The sequence below is a fragment of the Simochromis diagramma genome, unplaced genomic scaffold (assembly GCF_900408965.1).
Source record: "Simochromis diagramma unplaced genomic scaffold, fSimDia1.1 OVJJ01000361.1, whole genome shotgun sequence".
In the NCBI taxonomy this organism is placed as follows: domain Eukaryota; kingdom Metazoa; phylum Chordata; class Actinopteri; order Cichliformes; family Cichlidae; genus Simochromis; species Simochromis diagramma.
The window spans coordinates 6,089,610-6,109,489 of NW_024386860.1; the positions used below are offsets into that span (position 1 = coordinate 6,089,610).

The window sequence follows — 19,880 nt, forward strand, 5'->3', positions numbered from 1 at the left end:
CCTTCAAGGCTTAAAAATATAGGAAAACCAACCCAAACCCCCCCCCAGAAGAAACTGCACGAAACACGAGTCACACCACACACACATGTTAGCATGCCCAACTTCACCTTACAGCTTTTCCTTCATAACATGTACAGGGGTGAATTTCTTTATAACTTTTGTACTGAATCATGACTTAAAATGAGGGTCGAGGTTGCTGCAGCTGTAGCTGGTAGCTGCTAAGCCTCACCCTGAACTGGACCTCTCTGCTGTTTTTGAGTTGTTGGTGTCTTTTGAAGCATTATTTAATAGATTTATCTGACAAGTATTACGTCTTGTTGTGTAATTATTTATAATAACAGACAATTCAAGATGTCCATCCTGGTTTTAGTCAGTGAGGTTTTATTAGTCTGTTATTTAGTGCTAAATAGCAGGTATATAACTGTCTGTGTATTAAACCCATACAGTCTATGGATCTGGTTCAAACTTACCACTCCACCGTCTCATCCAAATGTGGTTCCTTCTTATCCAAGAAAACCAACACAACACCAGCACTAACGTTTTAGAAAGGGTCTCTCAAACCAGTTTGTGATGTCATAGCGGGGTGTACCCGTCTTTTTATACAGTCTATGTTCCTACCAAGGATATTACAGGTAAAGCTGGATGTGGACAAAACATTTAGGTTAACTAAAATTAAAATAAAATTTAAAAATTTAAAAAAAGCAAACTTGGAAAACTAAACTAAACTAAAAGTATAGAACAAATGTCCTTAGTTTTGGGATTAGGGATTTTTGGGATCTGTACTGATTTTCCTAAATCTTACCTCTGGCATTTCTTTAAAATAACATCATAAATAATAAAGACTAAAGCCAACGCAGAAACTAATAAAAAATCTAAATCTAAGCTAAACTGAAATAAGCAAACACACTCTGGAAACTAAATGAAACTAAACTAATTTAAACTGTCCAAAAGAAATAAAAGTAAAAATGAATTAGAACATAAAAAACTATAATAACTCCGGTTCTTTCCCCATTTTGTGACCCTTTGAACGATTCCAAGCTTTTTGTTCAGAACCACTGAGCTAAACTTTACAAATTACTAGCATTACTTTATTTTTATTAGTTAAAACTGTTTCCTGAACCAGCTACAACAATAATAGGAGACATTTTCGTCTTCAGAGTGTTGTTTCACATACATTTTAATGCTAATACCTGAGCCAAGCTGTTTGATGAGAGGAGAAGTCATGCAAACTCTGCAGGGTTGTAGGGCTCCACAGTATTTTTCCATGGCTGTAGTGGTACTTTTACTTAAATATAGAGTCTGAGTAATCATTCCACCCAGATAATGCACTCATGCTGACTCCATGTTATCTCCCTCCAACAGGTGTGTGACAGCGAGTGGCATCATCTTTCACTCAGCGTCCAGTTCCCATCAGTGACCCTTTACGTGGATGGAGTGACCTTTGACCCCGCCCTCATCCACGACAACGGAGCCATCCCGAACCCCGCCCCGCGTCAGCGCATGTTCATCGGTGCCTGCTGGGGTGAGACTAACATGCTGCGCGTTTCATCTCAGCTCAAAGAAAAGCTTTGCTTCCTGTCTGAAAGCTGCGAGCAGCAGTTTGAATCCTCGTTTCCGTTTCTCCGTCCCTGAAATGTCGTTTAAACCCAACATCAGCAGAGATAGCAGGATGCAATTTCTGGCAAGTTACGAGTCCTCGTGAGGCATCTCGAGACAGGCCTCTGAGACGTTTCACACCGCGCCGTTTCTCCCCTTCATTTCACTCAGTTATAATTCACTTGATGCATCTTGTCTTTGAGGGCTAATAATATAACTGACTTATCAATTATTCAGGGCAGCAGAACAACACGAAGGCCAGACAGCCATCAGCCACTTACACCCGAGCCGCTGGTTAAGATGGGAAGCTCTGGCTGCCAATTAGCAGTGAAAAACACACACACAGTCACTCCGTTTCCTGCGTGGCAGCAGCTGCTGCCGGATAATGAGGAGATGCTGCAATTTTTGAAGATTGTCAACAGTTTTCTTGCTGCCTGTGTTTTTTATTCTCCCTGTCAATCTTTGGTACCCTCAGATTTCCTCTCGCTTGCTCTTCAAGCCCCTCTCGACTGAAAAGTATTTCTTGGAGCGCCTCATTGTTTTCTGTTTTTCTCTTCCCCCTCTCTCTCCCCGCTGCGCCGCTTTCCCTGCAGAGCCTGAGGAGAAGCAGAAGGAGATACTAAACAACACCATCCCAGAGGGTAAAGACTCAGGTGACCTTCTTGTTTCACACTGTTGTCAGCGTGATGGTGTGCGGTCTGCCATTTTGCTGTGTCATTGCTGGTGTAGTTGAAGTTTCATGGGATGATGTTATGTGTTTTCACACCTTAGTGAAGTATGTTGGCAGTTACCATGGCCTGTTGTCTGGGGTGACGGTGCGTCCTGGCAGCGTGGAGCCTCACAGCGTGGTCGAGTGCCTGTACGCATGCAGGGAGGGGCTGGACTTTGGCGACCTGGAGACTTTGGGCTCTGGCATGAAGGTAACAGCTAAGGGAGCTCTAGGCTGCCAGATCACACACCTCCAGTTATTCCCATCTGGGAAAGTCACTTAATATCCACATTTCAAACACATCTCTTCTACAGCATGCCGCGCTTTATTCTCCAAATCTTTTTTGTCTGATGCCTTGATGGCTGAAGTTGTTTGTGGTTCATGGTTACTTTATATGCAGTGCAGCTGGGATATGACAGAGACACTGCATGGAAATAAACAACATTATCCTTGAAAGTACAAATCGTATAACAGTACAGTAAACTGTAAAAAAAATATTCCTTAAATGTGGAAGATGAATCTTAATTTTTCTATAAAAGACAAATACTGCATCTTTCTTGTAAGTTTTTAGACCTGCATTTAAATAAAATCAAAATAACGATACAGTATATTTCAGCTCTTTTTCGGCTTCTGAAGTCCCAAAATCCTTGCAAACACAAAAGTGTCTCATATAAAAATCCCAAATGTTCACTTATTGAGGAAAACATCTGGATATCGACCATTTACAGAAAAAATCACATCAGTTTATCCATCTTTACAACATTCCCTGTGTTTGGGACAGCGTGGCATTGGAGTGGTTAGCAATGTCGCCTCATCGTGAGAAGGTTTCTGGTTCAACCCTCAGTTGGAGCCTCACTGTTTGACACTTGGTTTTGTCCAACCTTCTCCCACAGTCCAAAGACATGTTAATTAGTGATTCTAAATGAATATATGTTTAGGCTGTGCTTTAAGTGCTCAGTAAGTCCAGAAAAATACTGTATAAATTCAAGCGTGTTACGTCATGTTTTATAATTCACACTTGTGTGTTTAGTTTGTTAAGCAGGTTGCATCTTCGGTGCAGAAAAAAAGGTTGCAAACGAGGTCATCCCACACTTAATGTGCACACACTTAAGTCTTTTTTTTTTTTTGCTTGGTTGAAGACACAGGTGTAGCATCTTCACAGCTCACCTGAGCAATGCTCCTAAACTTTTTTGCTGTTTAAAGACAAAATGAAACAAAATAATAAGAATTGAAACCATGTATTTGCTGGTTGGATAATCCATATTGATTTTTAAGCTTTAGTAGCTCAATTCACCACCAAACATTTGTAATGCGCGAGCAGATAAATGTTCAATAACTGCCCAAAGTTATGATTTTGACCTAAAGTAGGGGTGGGCAAATAATTTCCCTAAGAGGCCACGTGAGAAACTATGAATATTATGAAGAAAAAATCCACCTTAAATGCTATGGTCTTTGCTTTTAAAGCAGAATTGGTAATTCAGTCATTTTCTCCTCTATTCTGTAGCTTTTAAGACTAAAAAGCAGCAACATGTGCTTTAAATAATTAGGAGGATGCTAGGGATAAGGTAAGATGGAGGTAGATGATGTGCTGTGGCGACACCGAAGGGAGCAGCTGAAAGATGTGGAAAAAAAAACATACTTTGCACCAGGTCCATTGATATTTGTGTAGTATGTCAACCATAGGAACAGTAGCTACTTAACTCTACAAACAAGCCACTGCTCAACCACACACATGTGCATGTTGTTTGCTTTGATGCTGAAATCAGAGCTTGCAGACACCTAAGCAAAGATCTGAGTGTGATTTTTGTCCTCTACAACAGCGGTCCCCAACTTTTTTTGCGCCACGGGCCGGTTTATGCTCGACAATATTTTCACGGACCGGCCTTTAAGGTGTCGCGGATAAATACAACAAAATAAAACTAGTACTGGTACCGAAAAAAAGAAGATTTATTCATAACACACGTGAAAAGACCCAGGAAAACAGAGTTAACGATAAAAACGATAACAAAATAACGCTGAAAACCGATAAAAACCCTCAAAACCATACATTTCACACCTGAGCCTCTACTCTCGTGGCCCGGTACCAAACGACTCACGGACCGGTACCGGTCCGAGGCCCGGGGGTTGGGGACCGCTGATCTACAATATATTTGCACTTAGTTGCATAAGTAATTGGACAATGACACTTTTCCTTTGTAATTTTGCCTCTGCACACCACTACATTGTGTTTAAATCAAACAATCAGCATGTGATTGAAGTGCAGACTTTCAGTTTTAAATCAAGTGGTTTGACAAAAGAACTGCATTCATTTAGGAATTATAGCCATTATTGTCTAAAGTCTAAAGGGATGCTGATGCAAGTGAAGGAGGCTCCAGATACTTATGGACATGACTCTCTGCGTGCCATTGTGACTTTTTTTTTTCATCATATTAATTCCAACCATGAATTTTTCTATTTCTCCTGCAACCTTTCATATTATTTACAGGAACCTGACCACTGATATTGCAAGGATAATGGAAAGTGTAGTACCATTTCTGACCCCTGAAAATGCTTTTCTTTTGTTTTTTGTTACATTATACATTTTGACTTCATTGTAATTTTCCACTTGACATCCCTACATTGTTTTACAGTGAATATTTACTGCTGCAAAAGCACTGAGGCAGATACTTAATGCCCAAAATGATGACGAAAACAGCTCAACTGCTGGACACGAGTCGGGCTCACTCCTTTTTGTATGAAAACTGCTAAAAACAATTAATGACATTATGATGAAAAAGTGTTCTTTTATCAAATCAATGGTCGGATAATGGTCATAAATGTGCCCGCTCTGTCGTTCTAGTGAGTAAAATAGACTTGTTGTTTAAGGGTTAACATGAACGGTCCATACCTGCCGGGAGCTTTGATGTAAATTAATATGAGCGTCCTTCTCTTTTGACCCTCCAGGTTCACGTGAACCCCAGCCAGTCTGTGTTAGTGCTGGAAGGAGACGACATCGAGAGCTTTAACCGTGCAGTGCAGCAGGTCACGTACAGAAACTCTCTACGCTTCGCCACCCCTGGCGTTCGTCCACTCAAGCTTACCACCTCCCTCAGGTACAAAAACACAAAGATGAGTGTGCATGAACCTCAGTAATATTACATGTAAGACTGAGTTATAAAGACGTGCTGGTTTCACACTCCTGGGCCAGAATGTAATTTAAATGCAAGGATGCAATCAGGAACCTCTTGCAAGACAAATTTGCTATCTGACTACATTCAGATTGTCCTTTGAGTGGAAACAAAACATTCGTGCTATTTAAACAGAATTGGAGAAAAGCAGGAAACAAAGAGGGGCAGTGAAAGATGACAAAGGCAGAGAGGAATGTAAATCAGCACACTGGAAATCTCCCAACAGCAGAAATTGAGTTTGAGCAGCTGAACTTGTCAGATGAAGTGTCACTCACTGCTGCCTTCTCCTCTGACATTGAACTCATCAAACGTGGAGCACGCCTCGGCCGTGATAAGGACTGACGTGTGATTAAAGAGGCGATTACGTAGTGAACAAGGTGTCTCAAAACAAGCGATAACAGGGAATATCTTATCTCTCTTATCCATTCAGCCACCCAGTAACTGCTTTGGTAAACGAAATCTTTGGAGGGTTTTTAATCGTTGTTCTTTATTGTAAAGCAGCCATTAAATAATTACCCAAATGGAAACGTTATCTTTACTATTTGCTGTAGATGTTGTCGTTGATATGCACAACACACCGCTGCTCAGCTCCTGCATAGTCCGCCTGAAAAATAACCCACATCGGTTCAGTGTTAATCATACTGAGTCACCTGGCTTGGAGATGAAAAGCACACAAACTCTGTTTCCGGGTCAGTGCTCCGCTGTGCTTAACAACTGTGAACCAGCTCCCAGGCTTTAGCAGCCACTTTTAGCTGATGAAAATTTAATTCAGTCAGGCAGAGCGGCACATATACTTCGTGGTATATTGTGAATTTATACTCAAAATAGCGTCCTTCCCGACAAATCCCATCTGATCAAACTCTAGTGCAGATATCCCTGTTGCCGTCTTTATCGGCTGCTGTTTTAGACACTTGTTTATAAGATTATCATCGTTATCAGACCAAGAGTCACACTGGAGATTATTTTCCCCAACTAACTGCTTTTAAGTTCCCAAGGATTCAAGGTCATGCACAGATTTTTTTTTCCCTCTTAGTTTCTGCTTTAGTGTGCTGGAGTTGTTTATATTTTTTCTTTACTTGAGCATGTTTTATTGCGTGTGTGAAGATTAGACTGATTTGAGGCCAGGAGTTACCCAGATGGCTGAACAGCAGGCCCTTCTGGAGAGGCTGATAGAAGCAGCTGCTCCCTCTGATAGCGGAAATATAACACACAGACACACACACACACACTTACACGTGCAGCTTAATTCCCTTTCAAATACGATGCCGAATTTTAGTGCAGATGAATAAATATGTGTTATCAGTCTGCCATCCATCTGATTTGCTCTTCTTTTCTGGCAGGAAAATTAAATTTGTAAGAGTGGAACCGCTGAAGTTTGACATTTGCTCTTTTTTTAGTGTCACAAACAGACAGAAGTTAACACGGCTGTGGTGGAAATAGCAAAAGGAGATAGCTGTAGATTTAGATGTTTTTGACACGATCATTGTGACTCAACACCAGGCGATCAAAATGTCAGGACAAGAGAACAAATTCAGTCGTGCAGCAGCAGAGCACACCAAGGGTTGTAGAAAGGTGGTGATCACTAACAGTAGATCTAAGAGTAGGAAAAAAGTGTGGCACAGTCTGTTTTATTTTATTCCCATGGTGCTTCACTCTTTATTGATGTCGAGGAAAGCCCAAGCCCAATGTTCACCCAAGACATCAGTTCACACCGTGCACATGGAAATGTTGCAAAGTTGAAACAGTAAAAAAATAGATCTTGGTGTTATAGTGACACTTTATGCAAAGGAAAAAAAAATACTTATTTTAGTTAAATTTGTGTAATTATGAAGCTAATTCTTAGCCACAATTATCGCAGGGCGCAAAGAGCTTGTTGTTTATTTCTCTAGAGGTGTGTGAGAGAACTACTGCATGAGTGAAGTGAAAGAATACTCTGTACAATGTCTGATAAATTGTCTTAACTCCTGCTACTAGAGTCTGCATCAGTAGTGTCCCAAACCCTTAGGCCCTCGGCTATTTTTTGTGAATTTCACTTTTAAAAAAACATCCCCTGATCAGTAAGAAGTCCACAACTGTATGGTCAAAAGAAACAACTATGGCCTGAAAAAAAAAAAAAAAACAGGACACAGTGACATATTTAAAAATTACAGCAAAACTCAGACTTTTTACTTCTGCCCCATTAAACTGTACTGAATGGCTCAGTCGCACGGCTCAGTTGCAACTAGGAAACGTTAGTAGTTTCTTACTGCATTGAATGTTTTTGCTAGAAACCAACTGGTTGCCCATAGAGTGAACATGCAGCCTCCTTTAGTCAGAGGGAAATGGTACAGGTTGCCTTCATGGAGGCAACCTGAGTCCGAAGGTTTGCAGTCTAATTTATAAAAGCAGATGAGCAAAACTTGTTAATGACACTTTTCTTTTCAACAGAGGATTCGATTGAACTGGTTGTATTCTAATAACATTCGTCTAAAAATAAGGAGAAATTTCTGACTTTTTGTTTCAAATCTGAGGTTCCTGCTGGACTCTGAATAAAAGGCGTTACTTTGAGTTTCTGTGTATTTCAATTGCAGATTTCCTATTAAAAGAGAGTTTGTCCTTCCCCCTGTCACCAAGTGCTTCCTCATTGTTGGTGTTTTCTGTGTATTACTGTAAGGCCTTTATCTTGAGGCAACTGTTATGATTTGGCAAGATATAAATATTATATTACAAAAAGATTACATTTCAGATCACATCCAGTTGAGAATTCATGGCAGACTCACTCTGTCTTATTGCTGGTTTGTTGCAATTTGGACAAGCCAAAGTTTCTTTGAATACAGCAACTGACTGCACGTGGTCACAGATCTGTTCCCCATCTTCAAAGAAACTATCTCAGTGCCAGCGAGAGTTCGATGTACACATTCACAATAGTTTTGGCCATGCTGCAGTCTCCAGTCACTGTTTCTCCTACAGTGACTGCAACATTAGGGAATAAACTACATCATTTTGACATGAGGTAGGCCTCAGTCGCACAGGTCTAGAGGGATGGTCGTTTACCCTCTGGCAACCATAGATCATAGGCAAAAGTCTGTATTTCCCAGCTGGTTTATGGTTGTTTCTACTTCAAAGAGGGTGATGAGCTAAAAACCTCCTTTTGATGTCTTTGGTCACTAGCAGATAGTCACAATCGTGTGAACAATGCCAACTTGTCTGTAAAAACTCACAAGCACCACTGAAACTTGACAGTGTGACACAAACCAAGAACAGAGCATGTTCAGCTTCAAAGTAAAAGTTGTTGTGCCATCAGTGCACATTTTTCCCCTGCGAATGGTGGTTTCGAGGGGTTGCCAACCGGCCTCTCAGCCTTTGTGACTGAGACCTTTGTAATTACTGATGTTAGTGGACTGAAAATTCTCAGCTGCATCTCTGCATGATTTAATTTAACTAAAAAGAAGCAAAGTCATGTTACATACAAATTTGAATCACAGCCTCTTCACTGAATGCTCAACAGCCTGAAGACTTCTAGAAAAAAACGAGGCACACTTAATAACTGATGGAGGTTTAATGTCAGTAAAGGAACCTTGACTCTCCACCTGAACTATTGGCAGTCAAGGTGCCTTGTGGGTAATGTAGGCATTGTGTTATGTAGCGCTGAAAGAAATTGTGGAATAAAAAAACAAAAATATATCTGGATCTGATGCATCTGTTTAGATATTTTTTTAAAAAGTGTTGATTGTCAGTCTGACAGTGTTATCCAGGGAGTACTCCAAAACCAGTGACCTGTGAGGATGATGGGCAGGAATGTGTGAATCAAATCTCACTGAAATACAAAATATCTGCCACATGGTGACACAAAATGTGAGAAGATATCATAAAACTTAAGATTCATCCTCTGTAAACCAGGCCACTACCTGCAGAGATATTTGAGTCTGGACCAAAGCAGTGGAAGTTTATTTAGCATACACCAACGACATTACCTCCCTCTTACCCTTCTGACTTCCTGACAGATGTTTCAACGAGGAGAGCTGCCTGTCCCTGAAGCAGCTCGAAGGATACTTGGTGGTTCTTCAGCCTGACGCTCCTCAGATCTCTCTGTCTGGGGTTGGGCCGCATCTGGCCCGTCCAGCTCCTGAGTTCGAAGGTCCCCGCGGCGTCCCTCTCTTCCCTGAACTCCGGATCGTCTGTTCCCTGTCTCATGCTGTCAACACAGCTGCACAAGGGATGGAAGGTGGAGGTGAGTCACCTGTCGTCTCTAGTCTGATTTAAGGAGATTTAACAGCAGATTCTGTAGTCTGCACACATTTCTGTCTGAAAAGCGTTAATTGTGTCATTATTTGAGTTTGACCTCCAACATTGTCTGCTAGCTCTGATGTCCGATGCTGTTGCTCACACTTTGGATGGCTGTGAGGTCCAACCACTGGGGGAGGAGCTAAATCCAGAGAGAGAGGAGCTTCTGGTAGACATGGATGTTGTGCGAGAGAGAGGACTAGAAATCATCAATACTACTGCTTATATTGCCATCACAGGTACAGCTGTGCATACACCTCTGTTTTTAACCAGACCTGCTTTGTTTAGGTATGAAAAGTTAGGCAGACTTAGGGCCATAAAACCATAATTTATTAGATAATTTGAATTTAGTTGTTCCCATGTCTCTGTTTTAATGTTCCTCATATTAGCATTTCACAGTTCAAACTTAACCTTCTTATTGGTATAACTTGGTTTATGTCACAGGAAAGGAAAACACGTCATAGCATTGTGATTCAAATATTGCTAAGTCTTGATTGGTGCCAATCCTTATAATAAAAAACCCTCATTATAATTAATATATTAGGTTGCCATGAAGTTTAAAACAAAAGCTAACCATCTGATAAGAGAGAGCGACTAATCAGTCACTCCTTTTTAATCTCCTCCTGTTATTTCTCCTTTGTCTCTGCATTGACTTCTTGTCTTTATTTCTGTGCTGTCCTTTTTCCTTTGTTTGTGTTTTGCACCTCCACAGGTGCCGAATCTATCTCTGTGTATGAGGACGTCCTTCGCTCTGTCCGCTACCGACTGGCTAAAGGCTCAGCTCGCTTTGAGAGACGATTCCGCCTGTCCTGTTCTGAGATGAATGGCAGATACACCAGCAACGAGCTGACTCTGGAGGTGAAGATAACCATCAGCCAGTTACATTAGTCTTTGTCGCTGTCAGAGATGACAACGCCAAAGACTGATGGTCACGTAAAATCTGAAATGACATAAAAAGCTTGTCTGTATCATTACATGCACACACTGTTGTAATTCAGGTTAGACCTACATTCTTACAGTTTAAACGAGCCACCACCAACAGCCATATTTGCTGTGGAGAAGCAGGGACTTGCATGATTTTGCCTGTAAGGCAGCATTAGGAGACGTGTGCTCACAATTTGGTGCCAGATGGCTGGATGGCAAAGGACAACATTACTGTTTTTGCCTTCCGGGTGGACGTGTCCCAGTGATATCAAATGAAAACTGTGGATAAGGAGTTACTGCTGACCATTCTCCACTGACTTCTAGTATCAACAAGGCATTTTCTCCCAGAGAACTGACACTTATGGTTGTGTAGGAAAACTCCAGCAGATCAACAGTTTTTGTAATACTCGTCTGTTGGGCACCAACATCCATGACAAATTCAAAATCACTTCATCTTTCTTCCCCATTTTGATGCTCGGTTTGAACTTCAGCAGGTCGTCTTGAGCATGTTTGCGTACCCAAATGAGTTGCTGCCACGTGATTGGCTGAATATATATTTTATTTAACAAGCAGTTTATCAGGTGTAGCTAACAACACCCGAGTGTATGTTCCAATGATAACTGCAATTGGAGATGTTGTGAGGGAGCAACGCAGTTTAACCACACAGCCAGTGAAGTCATTCTTTCTTCTTCTCTGTTTTTAATTCCCTGTAGGTGAACTTCCTCCACTCTTTGGACAGTCTGTACCACCCATCCCACCTGCTCGCTTCCCAGCAGCAGTTCCTCCATCCGTCCCACCATGCTGGAGAGTTGAGTGGACACACCCTACCTAATCCACATCGCAACTCAGGTGACATTTCCGGTTTTTTTTAATAGCACCTTTTTCAGATGTCTTAAAGTCTTTCAGCATGAAAGATAAAATAATGTTGAATACCAAAACATATAAGTAATTAAAACTAAAGTAAATATAAATTGGACTTAAAAACAGCCCAGTGGGTACTTTTTCCAATATTTCTTTTAAAGGTGACTAAGATCTACAAAGATGTTACAATTTAATAAAAAACAATGGCAAAAACACTTCCTACCTTAATTAAAGTCACAGACACTAAATCACACTGGTGATAAAATACTGCAGTAGTTTTTGAAAGTCTGTCCAAACACGCAGACCTCTGAATGTAATCACCAGGATTTAATCTATATGATGAAAGAGCCTTTGGATTTGGTTACAGATATAATGTGTAACCTAATCCGGTGTCAAACATCTGGCCTGGGTGCAAATTTGGCACCCTTTCACGTATTTTGCACCAGGAGCATTTTGTTCCAAGTTGTTAAGGATTGAGCAAGTCATGAGAGTGGGTTAAAGTGCTGTTTTATCCATTCAAAGGTCTGAATCATCATGGCTTTTGTAGACGTCTTACTGACACAAAGGCTTTTATGTGATTTGCCACAGCAGGATTTCTTTCTACAATGACAGCAGACTGACTGAATGTGAAAAAAATTGAGACATCTTTGACTTTTTCTTTTTTTTTAAAACACCTCGGGCTATTCGTCATCTATTTTGTAAATGAATGTTTCATTGTAGGGTGTTATGTAATGGTTTTACTGCTCCAGCCCTCTTGAGATCAAATTAGCCTGTGTTTGAACCATAATCTAAAATGACTGTACGGCACCTGTATAGTTTTAACGTTTAGCAAACAAACTTAATTTTATGACTATGAACAAAATTAGATTGTACATATGGAAGTGAGCATTTAAGGCAGGAGGACAGCACACATACAGATGACTCAGAATTGAACTACAGTGCTCCCCATGTACCCCATCCATCGCATGTTTTAATAATTCTGAAGAACAACAGCCACACGAGGCATTGGGTGCCCAGGTAGTTGTGATCAGTTAATTGCTGTGGGACTTTGTTGTTTCATAGGGTGATAATTGGAAAATTGTGGTGTGATTCTTTAATCTGATTGCTCTATTTTATTCCAGTGGTCCCAGGAGCAGCCACCGTCATCATAATGGTGTGCGTAGGTTTCCTGGTTGTGATGGTGATCCTGGGAGTTTTCCGAATCCGCTCAATCCATCGCCGTGGTGAAGGAGCCAGAGGCGGGGCTAAGGAGGGCAGCAGTCAATGGGACGACTCTGCGCTCACCATCATCGTAAACCCAATGGAGGTAATAAAGATGTTTGATTTTCATTCTTTGTCTTATGTTGCCAAAAGTGTTTGCTCGTCTGCCTTCACACGCGTGAACTTTTCAGAGTATTCCCTCCAAAAAAACAATAATTATTGATGTGATCACACTTCTTCATCCACTTCTTTTTTCCCCCAGTCCTACGAGTCTCGTATGGGCATCTCTGCCGACACGGAGGGCGAGGGGGAGGAGGATGAGGAGGTAGCAGAGTCGCCTGACGACGCGAGCGATGACCAGCGAATCATCATCAAGAAGGAGGGCAGAGACGGCAACGCCCGTCGCTACTGAGCCACATGTATCTCTGCACCCGTTCTCATGGAAACCACAACCCAGCTCACCAGTCACACACTCCAACACTTTTAATATCAACGAACGACTAGTATAAGGAATGTAAGCTTACAAACACGACGCACAATGCAGTCACCGTAATACTCCTGACACCCAACGCCATATGTGACCTACAGCCGACAACAGGCTGCCTCCACCTAAATGTTCAGTGGCACAATGTATACAGCTAATGTAATTTAACCACCTGATTAAACCCCACCAAATTTGTATGTGGTGCACCAGTGCTAAATCACAAAATGGTCATGTGTCTGTATAGTGTAATACTGGTTGAATAAGACTGTTTTGTTAAAAAAAAAAAAAAAAAAGTAATAATAAGATTGTATTCTATCTTTTGTCTTCGAACACAGAATGAGATCTTTACAAAATGGAAACAGGGACAATTTGTTGCAACATGTAGGCCTCGAGTAGATCTGTAGACACAAGCCTCGATCCTGACACATCTGTTCATTAGCCTAACCCGAGAAGTCTGCACAAGCTCTTTTCTCGCTCTTTGCATCCTCTCCTGACGCATTCCTCGGCCAAGTCCAAACACAGAGTAAAGACAGTGGGGTCAGACATCACGGGGTCACGTATTCATGATAAGCTTGCAGGTGTTTTGCTTTTGTTTCTGTGAGAGCACTTTATGTTTTATTAGGAACTTATTTAGCGTCCACTTCATCCTTAACCCAAGCTGGCACTTCTGCAGCGCTCCAAGAAGGCAGACTGAGGGCCGCTCGGTGTGGTTTCTACTTCAAAATCGAGTCTTCGCAAAGTTTCAGCTCGTGACACAAAATGACAAAACATCACCTCGTACAATAAAGCTGGTGTAACCTGACCTCTGAGCCCCCCCTCCCACACATACACAGTGACCGCTGCAATGCCTCTAAATGACTCTGACTGCACTGTTTGACTCACTGCACACTGCTCTTACAGTAACTGCAAGACGCCACATGCACACACAAACAGAAACACGCAGACACACTCCATAACGCTACCCGTGCTGTTTCCAGAATGTCCGCTCAGCTTGGGCAGTTTTGATTGTATTGATTGTAATGAATTTTCTGTACATACGATGATGACTATTATGATATTATTGTTATTACTATTATTATTGCAGCCACTCTTCTCTTTATCTGCACATTTGGAGAGAAAGCTGATCATCATTTACTTTTCCCCATTTGAGTAATCACCTTAACAGCATCGAAAAACAGTATAATAATAATAATAATAATAGTAGTAGTGATAAGGATGATAATCCCTGGCTTGATGAGTGTCTCTTAATTTGTGTGTAATATTGTTGTAATTTAAGAACTTGTCGATATCACAGAAAAAGGAGGGCACATTGTTGTGATACCAAGAAGCGTCTCACTCATTTCATCTCGCGCACTTCTTGCCGATTATTTTTCACATTTCAAAATATTTCTTTATTATTTCTTTTTGAATTTGATTTCCACCACATCCGGTATTTTCGGTTTAATGAATGTACAACCGTGTGCTACTCCTCACCTTTCCCTACCCCACCGCCTTTTCCCTTCACCTCTCCCTCACTGTCCCTCTGTGTCTCTTGCTGTCCGTCTGTGTAGCCTATCAATGTGCAGTGCTAACGCTGTCAGTAAATAAAAGCCTGTTGTTTTTGAGTGTGATGTTAAGAAGGAATAAACATTGCATTGATTAAGAAATTATATTATTACTATGTTACTATTCAAACATTACCTGTAATTATTGATACAATGACAACATGGATTATGCTGACTAATTGTTATTGAGAACTGTCGGAAAACATTGCGAAATTCATAATAAAAACACTATATGACGTCTCCATGAGAGGGTTTTCTTGGAAATAACAATATTGTAAGTATGACTTTGCACATGAAATTTAACCCTGAAGATTGAAACTTATATTACAGATTATGATATGATTATAAAATCTATTGTAGAACATCAGCATAACTTTGTGCTGAAAATTGGGGGGGATCAAGATCTCTGTCTAAATAAATAAATAAATCTGGGCAAATTCCCATATGATTAAACATGCAACTATTTTGCTGGTATTAACTGAATTGAGTAAAGAAAATCAACAGCCTATTTATATAAGATCATTTATCATTTTATTGGGGTTTTTTTTGGTTGGGTCTGATTATCGGGGGGGTCATAACCCCCCTAACCCAACCGCCCCCAACATGTCCGGCTGGATAACCACAAGGCTGTGTGATGAGCCCTTTCCTCTACTCCCTCTTCACCCATGACTGCAGACCTGCCAATGGTTCTAACACCATCATTAAGTTTGCAGATGACACCACGGTGATTGGCCTCATCAGTGACAACGATGAGGCCGCTTACAGGGAGGAGGTGGATCGTCTGGCTGAGTGGTACAACACAAATAACCTGCTGCTTAACACTGAGAAGACCAAGGAGCTCATCGTGGACTACAGGAGGAATGCTGACCCACATCCACCCATCTACCTTTAGGGGACGGCTGTGGAGCGTGTGAGCAGCTTCAAGTTCCTGGGAGTCCACATCTCCGAGGATCTCATCTGGACGACCAACTGCTCCAAGCTGGTCAAGAAGGCTCACCAGCGCCTCTTCTTCTTGAGGACTCTGAGGAAGAACCACCTGTCCCCAGACATCCTGGTGAACTTCTATCGCTGCACCATTGAGAGCATCCTGACCAACTGTATAACAGTCTGGTACGGGAACTGCTCTGCCTCGGACCGGAAGGCGTTGCAGAGGGTCGTGAAAACTGCCCAGCGCATCGCCGGAGCACCACTTCCTGCCATAAAGGACATCTACAGGAAGCGGTGTCTGAAAAGGGCTGGGAAAATCATCAAAGACCCCAGTCACCCATCACATGGACTCTTCACCCTCCTGCCCTCTGGGAGGCGCTACAGGAGCCTCCGGACTAAGACCACCAGGTACCGGAACAGCTTCTTCCCCACAGCTGTCAGACTCCTGAACTCTGCCTCCTGACATCTGACCCACATTAAACACATGGACTGGACATACACACACCCACAACCACCTACACACACACACAATGGACAACTGTACCCTCAAACACACAATAATAACATGGACTGAACCACCACTCACAACCACTAGCACTTTATATAGCCTCTGTAGAAATTATCCACATATCTCACTTATCTTAACTGCACTACTGTATAGCTCTGTGTAAATAATCATTCTGTACAATACGATAATTTTTAATTCTACAGCTGTTTATAACCTGCATAGTTCACATTTCTGTATAACTGTATATCTCATATTTCTGTATAGTTTTTCATATTTATATCCTGTACATAGCTTGTACTCACTACAGCCTGTACATACTTATAGTTATAGCATATTCATAACATACCTCGATACCATGTACATTATAACATACCATAATAGACCCATTTCTGTAATATACTCACATATCTATATTATTGCTAATATATATTGTAATATATCTATATCACTAAAGCACTTCTGGATGGATGCAAACTGCATTTTGTTGCCTTGTACCTGTGACATGTGCAATGACAATAAAGTTGAATTCTATTCTATTCTAACCCCCCTGGAAATTACGCCCCTGGCAGAGAAACACTGGGGAACTAGAACTAATATTACTAATAATAAAGACAAGACTACAAATCTGACAGTCAACACCAGAAAAACCATTAAGTCATAACAAAGGACCAAACAGTCAATACTAGAATATCTTATGAAGTATCCAGATGTTTGAAGAAGAAAGCAAAAGCTATAACCATAAAACAAACAAACAACAGCAAAAGTAGCTCACGCAATAATTTACCGATTACAAAAAAGAACCAAAATGAAACAGGAAGGTCAGTAGAAAGTTTCATCAGTGGAATAACAAAAGATTTTAGTGCTGGAAAAATATAGAAAATCATTCATGCAGCAATTCTAGACAACAGCTAACAAATAAATAGACATACTTTAAAAAGGTAACTAGAGTAGAGAGCTACTCAGAGAAATAACAATTTTGGAAGTTTAGTTAAAGGTTTACATGAAAAATTCAAATACATGATAAAATAGTCAAAAAATCGAAAAATCTGAGCACGTTTTGGATATTTCAAAACATTGGTTATGGTTAAAAGAAAGAACACCCTCTTTCAGTTCTAAGGCTTTATATCAGAACATAAAAAATAATGTAGTCCTTAAAACGAGGTAAAAACAAACTCAGATGAATAAAAACCCGCCACGTGTCATTATTTAACAAAAACTAAACAGTTGAGGCTTGTAGGCATTCATTTATGCACAGCTCTCTTAAGGTCTCAGCACAGTATTTCAATCAGGTTGAGCTCTGGACTTTGACTGGACCATTGCAACACAGTGACTCTTTGCTTTTTTTAAGCCACAGTGTTGTAGATTCCCTGCTGTTCTTTGGACAATTGTCCTGTTACGTGACTCAGTTTATAAAAAGCTCTAGCTGTCAAGAACATGACCTCACATTGGATTCTCTTTTATATCAAAAAGAGTTCATGGTCAGCTCAAAGACTTAAAGGTGCCCCAGTCCTGTGCCTGCAAAACAAGCCCCAATCATCACCGCTTCACTGCTGTGTTTGGTAGTTGATATGCGGTGTTTGTGCTGATAATGCTGTATTTGTTCTCCACTTTGGTGTTGTCTCTCCAAAGCACAATGTTCCAAAAGCTTTGTGGTTTGTTCAGATGTGGCTTTGCAAACAATAGCCATGCTGCCATATTCTTTTTAGAGAAAATAAATGTTCTCCTGGCAACCCTTCTGAACAAACCATACTTGTTCTGTCTTTTTCTAATTGTACTGTCATGAACTTTAACATTCAACATGCTAAAAGAGGCCTGCAGAGTCTGAGGTGTAGATTTTGGGCACTTTGCAGTTTATCTGAGCATTTTCTGAGTTTTCCACTTGTAAATAATCATTCGATGGGCAACAACAACTGCTTCTCTAAGATCACTGCTAAAATCTTTCCTTCTTGACACCGTGTTAACGCACACAGACCAGCACACTGCCATAACTTTTATAGAGGTCCTTTTGGGCCTTTTGTTTGATTAATTGATCATCAGCAGACATCAAACTGAATAATTGGCTGCTCCTGGCTGCTACTTACCCTCTTAATTACCATGTACTCAGTGGGTGTGCTTATTTTTTCACACATTGCTTCTTCTTTTTAGCTTAACATGTGTTAAATAAAAAATAAAAGAATTCAGGAACTGTAATAAGCATGATAAGCCAAGGATTATCATAATTATTCTAAACCCAAATGAAAAATTTTTCACTTTGAAACATGTGGAAGACCTGAACTTGGCTGTTTGTGTTAGTACCATGTGGTAAACCTGCCACAGCGTGATGTGAGGATTATTTTCCTTATTAGCTTGGCACAAGCATCAGTTACATATCAACCTTTGTTACAGTACGGCAGCAGATTTCTGTCCTCTGTGGCTGCTTCTACTTAAATAAATGACAGTAAAATGAAAGAGAAAGCATTCCGATCCTTTTTTAAGCAAAATGATCAGTTCAGCAACACTAAATTTACATTAAATGTCCTACAATTCAAAATTATCTGATCATGTAAAACTAACATGTACTTAAAGTGTGACACACAATCTATAGCTCAAAGATTTATATAACTAGGCATTACATTGTGTGTTTTTCTATCCAAGTATGCTTTTACACTATTGGCGACGTGTTTGGGATCAGTGCTGAAAAATGAACATATTGCAATTCATGTTTTCCAGATGGTACTCTATGCCTTTCTATGTTCATAATTCCATAAATTTGGACAAGATCCCCAACACCACTGGCTAAAACGCAGCCCTAATGCAGCCCTTTGCTGGATTTTTTCCCTAATTTGTAAGGACATTAATTTCAGATACTCTTCATCTACTGAACTGTACTTTTTTTTATTTGTTTTTTAAGGACACACTGCACACCATGCTGAGATATACCAGGTTTCGACTCCCAGTGCATTTTCACAGTAATGCATACACAAATCCAGAGTATTTGTGCTAGCATTTATCAAAATAAGCATTTCTCAACTGATTAGAAGATTTGCTTAAAAAAAAAAGTATTATATGTAGTCAGTGTGTTAGTATAGTGATGCTGATGTTCTTTATCCTCGCAAATGCTGTTAAAAGCACTTTTTTGATTCTGTAAAAATACAGATTTATGTCTGTCAGATTGTGTTATCTTTGGCATTATTCAGATTCAAGTAAAGAAATAAGAATAAATGATGTGGTTTTATGATAAACTGCTAGTAACAAACTACATAAAGATAAAACACCTTTGGGTTTTTTTTGGCTAAATTGTCTTTTATATGCAGACACAACCTTGTTAGGTGTCGTTTTTATGCTTACATTATTCATATGTCAGTGTTTAGTGGCTAAAACGTAGAAACGTTCCTCTGAAAGGGTTTGGTATAAGAACAGGGCTGAAAATGACTTTTTTTTAAAGAGAAAAAGTGAAAATCTCTAAAAGCGTGGAGAACTATTTCTCAAAACTACTATCAAAGACAGAAATCAGGTTCTTTGGAAGTAAAATATAAAGAAATGATGGTTGGCTGAAGACTTCTGCACAGCACTGCGCGTTACTTTCGTTTTTTTTTTTTTTTTTTTTTTTTTTTTAACAAATACATGTTTCATCCGGGAAGCGGACTTTGTTCTCAGGCATGTTACATTTTAACGTTAGGCTCTTTACGCCTTTTTTCCCCAGGCGCTGACGCTTCCT

General features: G+C 40.4%; 1 protein-coding gene across 2 annotated transcripts in view; it reads left to right on the forward strand.

Annotated features, from left to right (window-relative positions):
* clstn3 (calsyntenin 3) overlaps window positions 1-14,990 on the forward strand; it is a 30,994-nt gene extending 16,004 nt beyond the window's left edge. The window contains exons 10-19 of one of the 2 annotated variants that reach the window (XM_040030085.1): window positions 1,363-1,522; window positions 2,190-2,249; window positions 2,368-2,516; window positions 5,249-5,397; window positions 9,456-9,682; window positions 9,813-9,974; window positions 10,448-10,593; window positions 11,373-11,508; window positions 12,642-12,826; window positions 12,983-14,990. In XM_040030085.1, the coding sequence (XP_039886019.1) occupies window positions 1,363-1,522; window positions 2,190-2,249; window positions 2,368-2,516; window positions 5,249-5,397; window positions 9,456-9,682; window positions 9,813-9,974; window positions 10,448-10,593; window positions 11,373-11,508; window positions 12,642-12,826; window positions 12,983-13,132 (1,524 nt within the window). In that variant the 3' untranslated portion in view covers window positions 13,133-14,990. The remainder of the gene's footprint in view (window positions 1-1,362; window positions 1,523-2,189; window positions 2,250-2,367; window positions 2,517-5,248; window positions 5,398-9,455; window positions 9,683-9,812; window positions 9,975-10,447; window positions 10,594-11,372; window positions 11,509-12,641; window positions 12,827-12,982) is intronic. The other variant, XM_040030086.1, reaches the window with a different exon arrangement.
* Window positions 14,991-19,880: the final 4,890 nt, after the last annotated feature.